Raw genomic sequence first — 18,360 nt, 5'->3', positions numbered from 1 at the left:
TACTTTTCATACTTGGCAGAAAGTGCGACTACTGTACACCCTACTAAATTATGATACACAAACGTTTCTAGCTACTACCAGAGGCGTACGACAGAAATTACTATTTTAGTACCATTTTTAGATTCTCCAATACTTTCTACGTAAATATTACACTTATCATTGGTAACGATAAACTCATTAGTTTTCGAGATATTTGAAGTTAAATATGAAACGGCACAGTTATTTTGATTAATTTATGATATGATTCATATGATTAAAATTTAAAAATTATTTGTAGCCAGTACTTTAAAACTATTTGGCGTATCCTTATCAAACTTGGCAGAAAGTGTAGGTACTGTACACCCTACTAAATTAAGATAAACAAACGTTTCTAGCTACTACCAGAGGCATACGACAGGGGATAGTGACTGGTTGTCCCTTCCCAAATTCTACGCCACTGAAGAAATTGCTATTTTAGTGTAATTTTTTGATTTTCTAATACTTTCTACGTAAATAATATTCCCTCCATTCGTAACGATAAAATGATTAGTTTTCGAGATATTTGAAATTAAAATCGAAGCGACACACTACATTAATCAAAATAACCGTGTCGTTGCATTTTTAACTTCAAAAATCTCGAAAACTAATGACTTTATCATAACGAATGAAGAGGATATTATTTTCATATAAAATTTTGGAGAATCCAAAAATAAAACTAAAATAGCAATTCCGCCAGTGGCGTAGAATTTGGAAAGGGTCAACCATTCACTTTACCCCGTCGTACGCCTCTGGTAACAGTCAGGAACGATTTTTTAACATAATTTAGTAGTTTGTACGGTACGTATAGTTCCTGCTAAGTATGAAAAGGATACGTCAAATAGTTTTAAAATGCTGAGCAAAAATAATTTTTAAATTTTTAGACAAAACACCCTGTAACTCAGTAAGGAACCACATTTTATTTAAGTGTTTTAGGCTAAATCTTCGTATTTTGTTCTAAGGTTTCTCCAGTTATTATATGGACAATTATTAATGAAACACCCTGTATATTGGAACCTGAAATACACCAGTTCAACAATGAGACAGCATTTGTCTATTGTGGAAATCTAAATGTTCCATGCATGTTTGTATAAGCTTGTTCTCTAGCATCACATCAAAAGCATTTCCTAATCAGCAAAAATTAACCAGTAGGATATACCTAAATCTTTCCCTTGCTGTGCTGTACATGATCCCTCGTTGGAATTTTTTCACTTCTTACTAAGGTTTATCGCGGTTTCCAAATTAACTTTCAGTAGTACTTTTTGTATTCGAGAATACGGGCTGTAACGCAGAGGCTGCGTTGTCCCTCTTCATTATTGGCTTTATTTATTTGTTCATTGTACTCACTCCCGAAAAAGACCCTCACTAGCAAACATTATTGATAACTGGACAACTTGGAATGCTTTTTTATAAAGTTTGACATTGGTTGTTGCTCTGAGGTTTCTGGATATTTTAACATGAATGTCTCAAATTGGTTACATTGCATCTGAACTAATAACCATCTAAAAAGCATAGAAACCCTAATAAAGAAAGTACTGGAATATAGTAAGCCTCTAGTGCTAATATTCATCGATTATTCACAAAACCTTTGCACAGTTAAGCTAAGCCAAATACTCGTCAACATGGCATCTACACTCCTAGCGGAGTGATTGCCGCCCTCTTTGGGCTCCCGATTCGTTTGTCGCAGTGACTCAATCCACATTAATAGACCCAAATACTACAGGCCCTTAAAGAGTGTAGGCTAGATTATAGGTATACAAATTATACGATCTATACCAATAAGCAACAATCACCGTCAAATTATATACTAACAGTAAAAGCATAAAATTAGAACAGGGGGCATATACAAGGAGACCCAATGTTACCTACATTTTTTAGTAGTGTACTAGAACATTTGGATCTCTTAAGAATTTGGATCGACAGACAAAGACAATACAAATGGAGAGAGAATAGGTATCTAAACAACTTATGTTTTACCGACGATATAGTCTTACTATCTGAAGATATAGGAATGGCAAGAGAGATGGTACAGGATTTTGTTGTATCTACAGAAAATGTAGATTAAGTATAAACATTTCAAAAACAAAATTAATGACAAATTTGGTACTCAAGCAAAACATCAGTCTTGGTATATAAGAAATAGGACACGAAATTAAAACTGGCAGGGATAGTCCGATCCATGAACTAAAGCGTAGACTCGATCTTGGGTGGGCAGCGTATGGAAAAATTAGAGAAACTTTTAAAAGTAACAGAAAAGTCAAAAATGAATTACCATTTTCAATTTCGTTGCAACACTAAACTATAGCCGCATCATTATTCTAGTTCAATCAGAGAGTGCAGCAAGCACCTCTACCGGTTTCGAAACTTATTAGTCTCTCATCAGGAGGCACATATGCTGCTCGCTCTGATCCAACCAGGACAAACCCCGGCGTGCAGTCACGTATTGCAACGAACGAAATGGCAGGGATGCCCTAGCGGCAACTGCTAGCAAAAGACTAAGTTTTCAATCTAATAGCACATAAAACAACATAAAAAAATGTTACTCTACATCCTACCAGATTGAAAACAATGGGAACCTTCTCTGGTAACACCTCCGAGGCTTCTTCAATTTGCAAGCCATAACGGATGCTGAGACTAAGGATTGAACTAGAATAATGATGCGGCTGTAGTTTCGTGTTGCAAAGAAATTGAAAATGGTTATTCATTTTTGATTTACATGTTTACTCTGATTGGAGTACGAAGGGAACCATTCTAGTTGGAACTTTACCGCGCTGAGCAGGTGGGACGTGAATTATAAATTGTAAAATTCCCTCATCTTCCTTAGTCTTAGCATCCGTTATGGCTTGCACATTGTATTAGCCTCGGAAGTGTTACCAGAGAAGGTTCCCATTGTTTTAAATCTGGTAGAATGTAGAGTAACATTTTTTGATGTTGTTTTATGTATTATTAGATTGAAAACTTGGATGTCGAATCCATCAATTATGAAAACTTAGTGTTTTAACAGAAAAGTATTTGATTATTGCGTGTTAACATACGAAGTAGAAACACTTACTTTAACAAAAGCTTCATCTACCAAATTGTGAGTCACAAAGAGAAGAATTGAGCGATTCATGTTATGAATAAATATGCGACACAAAGTATAAAAAAAGGAAATGAGGTGAAGAACCAAGCTGACTGACATCATCGAAAGGATAGACAGGCTAAAATTTGGATAGACAGGACACACAGCTACTATGACAGACTAAGGACAAATAAATTATTCTAATAGACACCAAGGAAAGACAACAGTAGCGTCGGTCGACCACATACACGATGCCGGTTGGAGAAGGCTAAATAAAAACTGGATGAGAGCGGCACAAAATAGATGGTTTTGGGAACACAAGAAAGGGGCATATGTTTAACAGTGGACTTTCTAGGGTGGATTATATTGATAATAACGTAAGTGTTTGCTAGGTCAATAAAGGCCATGTGAATTTTGTCTTCAATAAATATTTTTCTAAAAGACCAAGTTTTCAATCTAATAGTACATAAAATAATACTAAACATATTACTCTACATCCCACTAGATTGAAAATAGTTGGAACATTCTCTGGTTACACCTCCGAGGCGTCTAAATATTGCAAGCCATAACGGATGCTGAGACTAAAGAAGATGAGGGAATTTTACAATTTATAATTCACGTCCCATCTATTTAGCGTAGTAAAGTTCCAACGAGAATGGTTTCCTTTGTACTCCAATCAGAGTTAACATGTAAAGCAAAAATGAATAACCATTTTCAATTTCGTTGCAATACGAAACTACAGCCGCACCATATTCTAGTCCAATCAGAGAGTGCAGCAAGCACCTCTACCGGTTTCAAAACTTATTAGTCTCTCATCAGGAGGCACATATGCTGCTCTCTCTGACCTAACCAGGACAAACCCCGGCGTGCAGTTACAGATTGCAACGAACTAAATGGCAGGGATGCCCTAGCGGCAACTGCTAGCAAAGACTAAGTTTTCAATCTAATAGATTGAAAACAATGGGAACCTTCTCTGGTTACACCTCCGAGGCTTCTAAAATTTGCAAGCCATAACGGATGCTGAGACTAAAGGACATGAGTGAATTTTACAATTTATAATTCACGTCCCATCTGCTCAGCCCGGTAAAGTTCCAACGAGAATAATATTTCTGTTCATTGTTGCAATGTTATACTAAAAATTTATCTATCTCTGATCTTCCTGTAACAAAACAATTCTGCACTTATATTATAAAGAATTTTGCTATAGAATCGGATTAAGCTGCTACTGATGAGGAGTCCACTGTAACGAGTCTTTTGAAATGAGTGAAAAATAATTTCGACCACGTATCAAGTAATGTGTTAACCGAGGTACACTAGTACCAAGCGGCGCCGCTAGGAGAACACTCCAATAATGCGTCGCAGTTTAGTTATATGAAACGTGGTCATTTTGTACTCTAAAACCGAGTAAGGTATGACAAAAAGAAAATAGTCGTTTCGTTTTAATTCAATTCGAGTCTCTTGCCATCCTCTGACATCTGATCTTTCGGAGTATATTTCTTGTCAAAGAGGCTTTACAAGAAGACTGAATTGTACCATAACACGAAGAGGAAGTGCAAATATTAAAATATTTGCACCGGAGTATGGTTAGACCGTCCTCTAACGGGGAATGATGAAATGAGTGAAAAATAATTTCGACCACGTATCAAGAGACTCGAATTGAATCAAAACGAAACGACTATTTTCTTTTTGTCATACCTTACTCGGTTTTAGAGTACAAAATGACCACGTTTCATATAAGTAATCTGCGACGCATTATTGGAGTATTCTCCTAGCGGCGCCGCTTGGTACTAGTGTACTTCGGTTAACAGGTTACTTGATACGTGGTCGAAATTATTTTTCACTCATTTCATCATACCCCGTTAGAGGACAGTCTTACCATACTCCGGTGCCAATATTTTAATATTTGCACTTCCTCTTCGTTTCTTTATGGTTCAATTCAGTCTTCTTGTAAAGCTTTGACAAGGAATATATTCCGAAACATCAGATATCAGAGGATGGCAAGAGACTCGAATTGAATCAAAACGAAACGACTATTTTCTTTTAGAGTCTTTTCTATTTCCTTTTTCAGAGATGATTCCATTGTATTAGGATTTTAAAATTGTTGTTATGTCTTAGTTCGTCCCATCATCTGTGCTACTTTTCCGTCTACATAATACGAATGTATCTATATTTATTGTGTTCATTACTACTTTAAACTATTAAATCGAAATTCGATTCGATAGAAATATGGAAAAATGTTTTGTTATAATCTTGAAATCTGCAGATTTTTGAAACTCAATATCAATAAAAGTAAAATTTTAAAACCTTTATTTTGGCTCTATGCAAATTGTATATTATGCCAAAAATAGACTATGATTCATAGTTGTTCTACATTCCTTATATTATGTTTTCATAAAACTTGATGGAATTATAGTTTTCAGGATGATTATATATCGATTCCTAAAATTTTTCGAGACTTATAGGCTCCTATATAAGTATTTAGTTTATATGTAGTCGATATGCGAACACACTGAAAAAGAGATGAAATCTTTGCTTTTATTATTAGAGAAGTTCTAAAGAGATTCACACTATTTTAAATCAAATTTTAGAACCAAGGAAAGAGCCAAAATAACAGGTCTTTTTATTCCTGTTATTTAATAATCAAATTGGACCATAAAATAGAATATTTGAAGTTATCAGGCTTACAAAAAAATAATCACCACCATTCTGTATAACTATGAATACTTTTCTTGTTATGCAATCGTATAGTTATATATATTATATACCTTAGAAAATACCAGAGGAAAAATATCTACAAATTATCGAGTATATTTTTCAAATAGAGAGGTACTCCTTAAGTTTTGGATATAAGAGCACTAACCTCGGCGGAGATAGGAAGTGATCATAAGTTAGTATTGTGCAAAATTCGAATGTAAACTTATATACCTATATGCAAAAAATAAAATTACAGAATACACCACAAAGATAAAAGTTGAAAATCTGCAGAACAACACAACAAGGTTTTTATACCACAAAAGAGTAAAAAAAATTAAAGCAGACATCTCAGATGCAGCCAAAGGAGCTCTGGGCGAAATAAAGATAAATAAAATCAAGGCTCTCACAAAGCGAAAAATTCCGTAGTTCTATACAGAGGTGAAAGAAAAATGCAAAGAAAAGAAAAAAGCATAACTAAAAGCATAAAAGCATACACTTACTAAGGATCTAGAAGTGCTTTAAAGGAAATATGGAGAATGATCAGAAGACAAAGAAGAGAGATAAACGAACTAAGAAAAACCAAACACATTCAGAAGGAAACTTGGGCAGACTATTTTCGATCTCTGTTTGCTAAAGATAACGATAAGGAACCACCAACACCTGAAATGACAACAAACGAAGAAATAAATATTGAAGAAGTAGAGGTGACAGAAGCAATAATGAAATTAAAAATAGAAGATCACCAGGTGAGGACAGAATATCGAATGAACTCCTAAAGTACGGAGGACAAGATCTGACCAAACAACTATTAAAACTAATCCAAAAAATAATAGAACAAAGCAGAATACCACAAGAATGGAGATCAAGCATCCTAATACCTCTCTTCAAAAAGGGAAAAAAATCGGACCCGGAGAATTACAGAGGAATTAATTTATTAAACACAACACTAAAATTAACGACCAAAACGATAACAAACAAACTGAATAAAATTATAACATTAGCAGAAGAACGACAAGGTTTTAGGTCGGGAAGATCATGCACCAACGCTATATTTATAATGAGGCAGGTTCAAGAAAAATCATTAGAATACAACAAACCGGCATACTTACATATGTTTCGTGGACCTGAAGAAGGCATTTGACAGGGTCAAATTAAAGGACGTTATCCATTTATTGTACGCAAGAGGTACCTCTATTAATAATTAAATCGATCGAAAATATCTACCAGAACAACACAATAAAAGTAAATGTAGATAAAGAACTAACTGACCCAATTGAAGCTGGCAATGGGATAAGACAGGAAGATTTCCTGAGTCCTCTATTGTTCAACCTGATCATGGACGATAAGAACAAAAAAAGAATACCAAATGGGAGAAAAACAACCTAAAATAATCTAGTACAGGGCTCATCTGTTTTGAGATGGACGTTGAGAGGTGACTCAAATTTTTTTGCAGAAATTGTTTGAAAATAAATCAAATAATAATATTTAAGCTATCCTCCCTCTCAAAAAGGTCCGGAAATTGTTTAAATAATCAAAATGGCAAAAAATGAAGGAAACATTCGATTTTACTCTTCGTTTTTTCATTATAACTTTAAAAGTGTTCATTTCCGAGAAAAGTTGTACTAACATAAAAGTTGCGTAATTAAATTTCCTACAATATGGAATTGGCTAAAAATTTAAAAAATAGTCACCCTAGTTGCAAAATAGCAATAATTGCGAAAAAATCATACAAAAACAAGTATTGGCATTTTACGTTTTTCAACCATTTATGCTACACTTAGGACCTTCATATTTCACCCAAAAAAACATTATGATACAGTAAAACAATACTGTAAATTTCATTAAGATCCATTTAATAGATTTTGCAAAACAAATTTCGCAATCCAGCTTTCGCAAAAGAAATTCATTTTTTTCAAAATGTTACAGCACCGAAAATAAAGCAGATGGCAAGTTGAATTTTTTTTTGCTTATAAAAGTGTACTGTACCTTTCATTTGCAATTTGCAAAATTAAAATCGATGAATTACCACGGTGTCAGGAATTTTTTTAAATAAACATTAATTTTTGGTGCTACGCGCAGGACAGCGGTGTTCGATTCACACAAGTTGATTTCCACCAAAATTTCTTCCAATCTTTATCTAATATATTATTTTCTTACTCTATATTTTGTTGTATTTTAATATTTTAATTCCACAAAAATCAAACTAATTTTATTATTGTTTGTGAAATATTGTTTAAACAATTGCATATATTTAAAAATAATAAACTTTTATTCTCTAAGTTAAAATATATGAACAAAGAAAGTTTTTGCTAATAAAAGTGTTATTACAAAGGATAGAGAATGTGTTTTTATTTTGCAATAAACAAATTTATTTAGTTACATCGAAATGTAATAAAAATTAAAATGTATCAATCATTATCAAAGGTCATTGGAATGACCAATCAGAGCAAACTATCCGCTGTCCTGCGCGTAGCGCATTATAAATAATTAATGTTTATTTAAAAAAATTCCTGACGCCGTGGTGGTCCTGAAAGGTACAGTACATTTCTATAAGCAAAAAAAAATTCAACTTGCTATCTGCTTTATTTTCAGTCCTGTAACATTTTGAAAAAATGATTTTTTTTGCGAAAGCTAGATTTCGAAATTTATTTTGCAAAATCTATTGAACCGATCTTATTTCTGGGTGAAATATGAACGTCCTAAGTGTAGCATAAATGGTTTAAAAACGTAAAATGCGAATACTTGTTTTTGTATGGTTTTTTCGCAATCATTGCTGTTTTGTAACAAGGGTGACTATTTTTTAAATTTTTAACCAATTCTATATTATGGGAAATTTATATACGCAACTTTTATGTCAGTTCAACTTTTCTCGGAAATGAATACTTTTAAAGTTATAATCAAAAAACGAAGAAAAAAATCGAATTTTTCCTTAATTTTTTGACATTTTGATTATTTAAATAATATTCCGGACCTTTTTGAGAGGGAGGATAACTCAAATATTATTATTTGATTTATTTTCAAGCAATTTCTGCAAAAAAATTTGCGTCACCTGTCAACGTCCAAATGTACTAATGTTTTTACAGATGCGCCCTGGTCTAATCTGCTATGCAGACGACGCAATACTAGTCTCTCAAAGTGAAGATGATTTACAACGTATGCTGCACCAATTTAACATAACCGCCAGAAAATTTAACACGTTAATTTCCCCAAAAAAGGCTAAATGCATGGTTATAACAGCAGCCTAATAACCCAGGCAACCAAACGACGTTTTTATAACGTAGATAACACGTCATAAAAATGACCAATTGCCGTGTTTCTATGACGTAGTACTGACGTTGAAAATCACGTGTATTTGTCTCATCGATTTGACGTCATAATTGTGACGATTTTAAAACGTCATTGTACCTACGTTTTTTTCACGTCGAGATTATGACAATTTTCAAACGTCAAAAAGATGACGACTATTACACGTCGCCGTCGGTAAAATCAAGTCTTTAATACTTAAAGTAACCTCTTTCAGATGTTTCAAAATAGTATGAAGAATAGGTAACATGAAAATGTAGGCTAAAAATTAATTTAATTAAACTCGATAACACATAATTAGTTCATTAACAGAAAATATACATCAAAAACAAATAAACATAACCTCAAATTAGTTGACAAGAAGAATTACTGCATTAAACTAACTCACTGAACAAAAACGAGTAAAAATCTCTCAATTAACACCTTTCTTTAGCTAAATATCTAAATGAAAAGTCTTATCACACAAGACACAAAACATGTAAACAATAAATGAGAAATTTCTTATGAACAACGTTTTAAACGAAATTGTTTGGAGTCAAACAAGCTTTTTAAGCTCCTCCCAATTTTGTGACGTCAGACTTGGCTGTCTGAACTGAAAACGTTTTTTAAACGTATTTTAACGTCATTAATCTTACGTATTTAAAATCACCTACAAAAGACGTCTATATGACGTAATGTTCAAATACGTGTATATATTCAACCAAAGCTGTCATTTCCTTGCCGTTATATGACGCCACTTGGTTGCCTGGGAAGGTGTAAATTAGAGCTGGAGGGTCAAATAATAGAACAAGTCATGGAGTTTAAATATCTAGGCATCACACTATCTAGCTACGGAACGCTCGAAACATAAGTGGAAGATCAGGGAATAGAGCAAGCAGAGCCGTAGGTTGCCTGAATGAAACAATATGGAGAAATAAAAACATCGGAAAAGAAGTGAAAGGCAGAATTTACAAAACAGTCATCAGACCAATAATGACATACTCGGCAGAAACACGACCTGATACAGAAAGGACAAAAAGAATGCTAGAAACAGCAGAGATGAAACACTGCGAAAAATCGATGGTAAGATATTGTGGGATAGAGCTAGAAGTACAGATATACGACAGAGATTTAAGATGGACAACATTTATAACTGTGTGAAAAAAGAGTAGAATGGAACGACCACATAAGCCGAATGACAACAAATAGAGTAGTAAGGACGGCGAGAGACGGTTCCCCAATAGCAAGACGATCAGTGGGAAGACCACGAAAAATATGTAATGACAACTTACTGGAGGCACATTGAAAAACAGACAGAGTCATGTCAACATAAGAAAAAGAAGAAGTGCTCGCACTATTGATTGAAAAAAACAATATTGCTGATTTTTTCCTCAACTGGGCACGTTTCATTAAATTTATTGCTTTTTAAACAAGAAATCAAAAACTAAAAATATTGACAATTCAAATATTGTCCATATTTAACAAATTCAGCACTTCGTGTGGCCTAACTTTTACAGCAATACTCTGGCAAATGTAATACATTCTTGCAAAATTTTGAAATGTGTTTAGTTTGTAGAAAAAAAATTAAAACATTCGTTTTTAGTACAGCTTTCAGTCCTGTACAAATAGTTGCTCATGACTAAGTCAAGTCTTGATGTAAAATAATTTTAGGGAAGCAGGAACTCAATAGTTTAGAATTTCCGATCGAGTTTCCTATGGCCCGTTTGACGATTCACTACCCAGTGAACACACTGTTAACGAATGTCTGTATTTGTATAATGTTTTTAAAATTTATTTCAGACCGGAATGGTTGGCCACCGATCCCATTCAGCGGCTCCTTGCGATTCTCCCAGCGTCCATTTATCTCGTTCCCGTTCGAAATCACCCCGACGTTCCGCCACCGACCACCGATCGCTCTCGCCACCGGACGTCCGCCTTACCGAATACACCCCCACTACGTACAAAATGTCGCGGTTTCAGTCGCGAAGTGCCACAGCGACACCTACCGGCTCGCCGAAAAAACGCCAGCTCCCTCAAGTGCCACAAGCGCTCGCCAGAGCGCTACAGGAGAGAGTATCGCAGGACTTGGAAGGGACCAGTATCAGTACCAGAAATAGGATGAGGTCAGTACATAGGTTTTCTATTTGAACTATTTGATACGCTAGGTTTTACTCTATAAAATAGTGATAAATACTCATTAGATGAATTTTTACTACAAAATGGGATTCTTGTTCTTATGTATAGAAATCATCATCATCTGTGCTATTATTTCCCATTGCCTCACTCCCATTTTCTCCAGATCCTCTCTGACTTCATTTTTCCACCTTTCTCTTTGCTCCCCGAGCAGATATGTCTGGTTTGATTTTTGGATAAACTTTTCGTATGACTTATTCTAAAGCCAGGTTAAACAACAATGGGAACGATGGATCTCCTTGTCTCAGTCCAGAATTTACGCAGAATTTGATTTTTGCCCCCTATTTTAATGTGTGACAAGGAGTTCTTCATATTTAAGTACCGTGCCCAAATTTTAGGCGTGGGTAGCTTCCATGACAATTTACCGATATCGTTCTTGATCTTGCGCGGCATGTAATATTTGAAATGCTGATAAGCCAGTCCATTGACGGAGGTTTCGGAGCCATGAATATTTCTTCCGACCAATTCCTCTTTGTCCGTCGATATAGCATCCTGTATCTGCTACCTCTCATTATATGGCCGAGATATTCAAGTTTCCTCTTTTTTATTGATATCATCTTGATTAAGTCACCTTTGCCTTGACCTACTCTGATTAAGACTTGTCTGTTTGAAATGTGTTGAACCCAAGATATTCTGAGCATTCTACGATATGACCACATTTAGAAGGCTTCTAATTTGTTCATCATTTTAACCTTCATGATCCAGGTTTCACATCCATTTAGTAATACAGGATACACATAACATTTTAGGAACTTGATTCTTAGTTGTAAATTCAGCTGAGAGTTGCTCAAAATAGATCTGAGTTTCAGAAATGCTCCTCTTGCAATTTCTATACAAGTTTTAATTTCTTCATCTGGATTTCATCCGTTTATCCAACATCATGGGTACTTAAAACGGTTAACTTTTGTTATCGGTTCATTACTAACAATTAGTTGCATAGGGACGACCACATAGGGTCTTGTTTGCTAACCACAAGTAACTTTGTCTTTGTTGTATTTATGGTAAGTCCGTTATTGGAGCATTCTTTAGTGACTCGATCTATAAGGAATTGAAGATCATCGATATTTTCAGCCATGATCGCGGTGTCGTCTGCATATCTGATGCTGTTAATTGTTTCTCCGGATTCGAACTCCACATTGTCCTTCCAAGGCTCCGTTAAAAATTATTTCTGAGTACCTATACGTCAAACAAAGTTGGGGATAACACACAACCCTGTTTGACACCTTTTTTAATGCAAATTGTGTCTGGTTCTTTGCCATTTAGCAGAATATAAGCTTCTTGATTCCAATATAGATGTTGTAAAAGTCTCAGATCTTTATCATCTATTCCAATCATTTCTAGATATTCAAACAGCCTATCGTGTTGAACCCTATCAAACGCCTTTTCAAAATCTATAAAGCAGACGTTAATTGGTTTCTGTACTTCCAATGATCGTTGAAGTAAAGAACAAAGCTTCCCTTGTTCCCAATCCTTCTCTGAAACCGAATTGTTGATTTCCCATTGTCTCTTCATATTTCTGTTTGATTCTATTAAGAATTATCTTAACAAGTAGCTTGAGAGAGTGGCTCATGACACTAGTTAGTCTAAAGTCTAAATAAATTTTTCTTCTGATGGCTCGACAGTTTCTTTAGTGCTTTTTCGCATTCTTCGTCGAACCATTTTGACACTTTTGTTTTTTTCTTTTTTCTGGTAGATTTCTCTGCTGCTTCTGTAATAGTTCTCTTTATCGCATGCCATTGCTGATCTACATCTTCATTTTCATTGATTTCTAAAACCTGAAACCTTATGTTCTTCTTCCAGCTTCGCCTCACCTTTCGATCTTGGTCTGTTTATCTATTATCACTATCTCCCATAGTTCTTACGCTTATTATGCTGCTAGAATATCTCCCATCAATCAATACATGATCTATTTGATTATTTATTCTTCCATCGTTTGATCTCCATGTTGCCTTGTGGATCTTTTTATAACAAACTGGGTGCTTTTGATGACTAGCATCCCAGCCTGTCGCAAAATTGATCAATCGTGATCCATTGTCATTTGTAAGCAAGGAAAGCCTATTCTAAGCTATATTAAAATATTGACATTATTTTGTTTTAATATCTTGAAAGCATTTTTAATATGAATAATTTAAATATACAATTAATCTAGCACATTTCACTTTTTATTTGTTTTAGGTATATGCATACTTATAGAAGTACAGGGTCTGGCTGGGAGAGGAGGTATAGTGGTTTAAGTGATAGTGATCTAGCCAATCATTCTAGATTCAACACGAGAAGATGCTTTTCACCCGAAAAAGAAAGAGAAAGAGATCCCTTAGGCTTAGTGGACTTTGATAGCGATATGGAAAGTGTCGCATCAGTTACCAGCAGTGCTTTTTCAACTCAATCAGAAAGGCCGCGTGGAACCAGAGGATTAGGGTAGGTATAATAGGTAATAAAAATAAAAATATCGACATTAATTTTATTCAAAATATATAAAACTTAGGTTTTATTGTTAAATAAATGTAGGAGGAGCTTTGGAGGTACTTTGGAAAGAAAGCTATATAACAAAATGCTACATTTTTCACAAGCACAACTTAGTTATTGTTAAAAGCTCTCAGTGAGTACCTACAATAATATAAAAAATGTAAAAAATTATTATTAACTATATACATATACGTTAAAATTATTGCAAATAGCACCATTTTACTTACATTATACAAGTTTCATTGTTTCTCTGGTTCGTCATCATACTCATACTGAATCTCTTTTTGAAAAATTTTCTAATTACCGAATTTTAGCTGCTCACCTGCTCTATTTGTGTAATGGTAGGGGAGCCCAAGCGGGGATTTTTGCAGTTACTCGAGCGCGTCAGATTATCATATATGGAGAAACCTTGGACCCTGTAAATGTACCTCTACCATATATTGGCTCTTAATACAGGGGAGTTCGTTAAGGGGGTCCGAAAAAAAATATATCCTTAGAAAAACTCGAAATCGTCAGATTAAATAAGGAAAGTTAAGTACAGGGTTATTCACTATATTTTGAACCCCATGTAAACTGCTTTATTTACAGAATTAGAAAAAAATGTCCGAAATACAAAAGTCGAAGAAAAGTTAAACATAGAAAGCTTAGAAGACCAAGGGACACAAAACTTGTATAGAAACAGACTAACAGAAAAGCTAAACAGCCATAACCTAGAGACTAAAAAGGATATAGAAGAAACCTGGAAAATTATTAGAAAAAGTATCCTACAAGCAGCAGAAGAAGCTTTAGGTAAAAGAAAAGTCAACAGAAATAAATGTGAATACAAAACTCCATGGTACGACGAAAGGGTGAAAGCACTAGCAAATCAAAAGAAACAAGCTTTCCTAACATACAAAAGAGTGAAGACACCGGAGGCACGAGACGACTACGTGACAATCAGGAATAGAGTAAACCAAGAAATAGATAACATCAAAAAGGAACACTGAGAGAAATTTACCAAAGATATGGAATACGACCTCTATGGATCCCAGAAAAAGGTGTGGAAGATGATAAGGAGACAAAAAACAGAAATGAATGAATTTATACGGATAGATAACATTACGGAGACACAATGGACTGAGCATTTCGCGAAATTATATGGAGAAGGAGAAGAAGAGAACAGAGAAATAAACATTAATGAAACCCACGATAGAGTACTAATATCAGAAGAAGAGCTACAAGAACGAATAAAAAAATTAAAAAATAGAAAAACACCTGGTCCTGATAAGATAAATAATGAACTGCTAAAATATGGAGGAAGAACACTACTCAAATGGCTCCTAAAATTATTTGTCGATATAATAAATATCGGAGTAGTACCAGCGGAATGGAAGGAAAGTTTCCTGCTACCGATACTTAAAAAGGGAGACTCGAAAAATCCTGAAAATTATAGAGGCATTAGTCTGATGAACAGCACATTAAAATTGTTGACGGCAGTCATAAAGGATAAAATCGAGGAAAAAGCGAATATGGCAGATGAACAGCAAGGCTTCCGGAAGAACCGCAGCACAATAGATGCAATTTTTATTATCAGGCAAATAGTAGAAAAGTCTATTGAATATGGAAAACCAGCATACATGTGCTTTGTAGATTTAAAAAGTGCTTTTGACAGGGTGAGGCGAAATGATATCTTAAATTTATTACAAGCTGAACAAATAGACCACCAGATAATAAGGCTAATTAAGGAAATTAACAAGAACAACAAGACCAGAGTTATAATGTCAACAGGAGAAACAGAACCCATAGAACTAAAAGGAGGAATCCGCCAAGGAGACTCGCTCAGCCCAATGATATTCAATATGATGATGAATCAAATAATTCACGAAGTCAGAAAACGACATGGATACCACATGGAAGCGCATAAAATCACGATACTATGCTATGCTGATGATGCAGTACTAATTGCTGATAACGAGGATGACCTACAAAGGCAGCTCCACACTTTCAATCCCACAGCAAATAAATTTAATATGAGAATATCGGTAGAAAAAACTAAATGTATAGTGATAAGTAAAGAGCCGCGTAGATGCAAGTTAGAAATAGAAGGCAAAATTGTAGAACAAGTAATGAAATTCAATTACCTAGGAGTAGAGATCACTAGCGACAGGAATATAAGAACAGAGACCACAACACAAGCGACAAAAGCGGCAAGAGTAAGTGGTTGCCTCCGAGAAACCATATGGAGAAACAAATATCTGATCACGGAAAGCAAAATAAAAGTATATAAGACAACAGTAAGACCTATCCTAACATATGCAGCGGAGACAAGGACCGATACAAGAAAGACAAAACAACAAATCAGCAATATCGAAATGAAAGTATTAAGATCAATAGCGGGCATATCATTAAGAGACAGACAAAGCAACAGAAGTATACGAGAACGTTGCAAAATTCAAAATATTAACAGGTGGATAAAAACAAGAAAGAAAAACTCGAACGAACATGTAAATCGAATGGAACCATATAGATTAGCGAACATCTGTAAAAACAACAAGCCGTATAGCAGAAGACCCGTTGGAAGGCCGCCGAAAAGGTGGAAAGACAATGTACAGTCAACAACAACTGAAACAGAATAAGAGGCAGACAAACATGAGTAATCCTAGTCGCGCGAAGAAGAAGAAGAAGAAGAAGAAAAAAATGTAAAATACAAAAGTTATTCGATTATTAAATTATGATTTTTTGACATATATATCGTACTAGTGACGTCATCCATTTGGACGTGATGACGTAATCGACTATTTTTTTAAATAGGAATAGGGGTCGAGTGCTAGCTTATTTGAAAGGTTATTCAATTCCCTATTCGGTACTATAAACATTAATACGATTAATTATACAGGGTGTCCAAAAAAAAATTTTTAAATTAAATTAATTGACAAATAGAAGAATGTATGTAATTTATTTAATTCAAAATACATTCTACTGCTGTCAGAAAACAAAAAATAAATGTTCATTGAACAAATAAACATTACTTTTTACTTAAATTCAATGTTCAAGCTGCCACACATCTGCCTCTTGGCAGCTTGAACATTGAATTTAGGCAAAAATCAATGTTTATTTCTGCAATAAACTTTTATATCTGTTTTTTAACAGCAGTAAAATGTATTTGAAATTAAATAAATTACATACATTCTTCTTTTTTGTTAATTAATTTAATTCAAAAGGAAATTTTTTGGACACCCTGTATAATTAATCACGTTAATTTTTATATTACTGAATAGGGAATTAAATTACCTTTCAAATGAGCTAGCAATCGACCCCTATTCCCATTTAAAAAAATAGTCGATTACGTCTTCACTCCCAAATGGATGACGTCACTAGTACGATATATATGTCAAAAAATCATAATTTAAAAATCGAATAACGTTTGTATTTCACATTTTTTTCTAATTCTGTAAATAAAGCAGTTTACAGGGGGTCAAAATATAGTGAATTACCCTGTACATGGAAAACAGTGTATATTTAAAAAATCTGACCGTGTGAGCGAGGCGTAAGGAAATAGACAAGTCACAAAGTTTCACAAAAAAAAAGCAATATTTCGCGAAATGAACGTCAGATCTAAAAACATAAAAATACGTGTTCAATATTTTTAAAAAATCTATCGAATGATACTAAACACGACCCCCAACTAAGAGGGGTCGGGGGTAAACTTAAAGATTTAAATACGAACCCTGCAATATTTCGCAAAATGAACACCAGATCGAAAAACTGAAAAATACCCGTATTAAATATTACACCACACACGACCCCCATAGAGGTGAGGTGGGGGGTTAGTTTAAAATCTTAAATAGGAGCCCCCATTACCAAATAAAGCATCAATATTTGTGAATATTAATTTTAATCCTATTCAAAATTTCTTTAAACTGAAACATAAAGCATAGTTTTTTCTTTCCAAATCCGCCAATCCATTTGAAACCAAAATAAAAAATAAAAAAGTTGTTTTGTGCAGCAATATATTTATGGACAGTTTTGCAATAATGTGATATCTACTTTATATTTAAACATTTTTCAGGAATAAACTTATAACGTCTAATCCTGACGTTACAAATTCTCCCAAAAACAACAAAGCGAAAAATTCGAAAATCCGTAATGTATCTAATCAAACCTCTCATCCTGAGCCCAAACATAATAAAAAGAAAAAACAGCTTAATAAGTCAGTCACCTTCAGCTTCGTTAAAACGTACCATCCTGTAGAAACACCTCAGGACACCCCAAATATTCGCAGACTTTTACCCGTTCCTTTTAGTTGCACCAGTTCCATCGGAGAAAACGACTCCGAACCGTGCACAAAACCCGAAATTAAAAGCGCTCGAGGAGTTTTCAGTGGTGACGGATGCAGTGATGTGTTTGAAAGTTTCCAAGAAACTTTCAGCACGCATTTTCCAGATTGTAGTTGCGAAAATGAAGTTTTTTTAAAAGAAAAGTTTGTCAAATATGAATCTAAAGATAGTTCCACTACTGAAAATAAAACTCCTATCCCCGATATTGAAAACCCTGCTTCTGATTTATTTCCGTATGTAAATAATAAAAGGCGTTCAAGTATATTAACTAAAACTGCAGCTATAGACAAAAGCAGCGATAACTCTGATCTTACCAGTAATGATGAATTTTCA

At 34.4% G+C, this 18,360-nt stretch overlaps 1 protein-coding gene across 1 annotated transcript in view; it reads left to right on the top strand.

The window, feature by feature from the left end:
* Nucleotides 1-18,360, top strand: part of LOC114331790 (regulating synaptic membrane exocytosis protein 2) — a 421,091-nt gene that overhangs the window by 291,608 nt on the left and 111,123 nt on the right. The window contains exons 11-12 of the mRNA XM_050648222.1: nucleotides 10,853-11,175; nucleotides 13,421-13,663. Of these exons, the coding sequence (XP_050504179.1) occupies nucleotides 10,853-11,175; nucleotides 13,421-13,663 (566 nt within the window). The remainder of the gene's footprint in view (nucleotides 1-10,852; nucleotides 11,176-13,420; nucleotides 13,664-18,360) is intronic.

This window comes from Diabrotica virgifera, chromosome 4 (assembly GCF_917563875.1).
Source record: "Diabrotica virgifera virgifera chromosome 4, PGI_DIABVI_V3a".
In the NCBI taxonomy this organism is placed as follows: Eukaryota; Metazoa; Arthropoda; class Insecta; order Coleoptera; family Chrysomelidae; genus Diabrotica; species Diabrotica virgifera.
The sequence above is the reverse complement of the archived record's forward strand: the minus strand, read 5'-3'. Positions and strand labels throughout refer to the sequence as shown.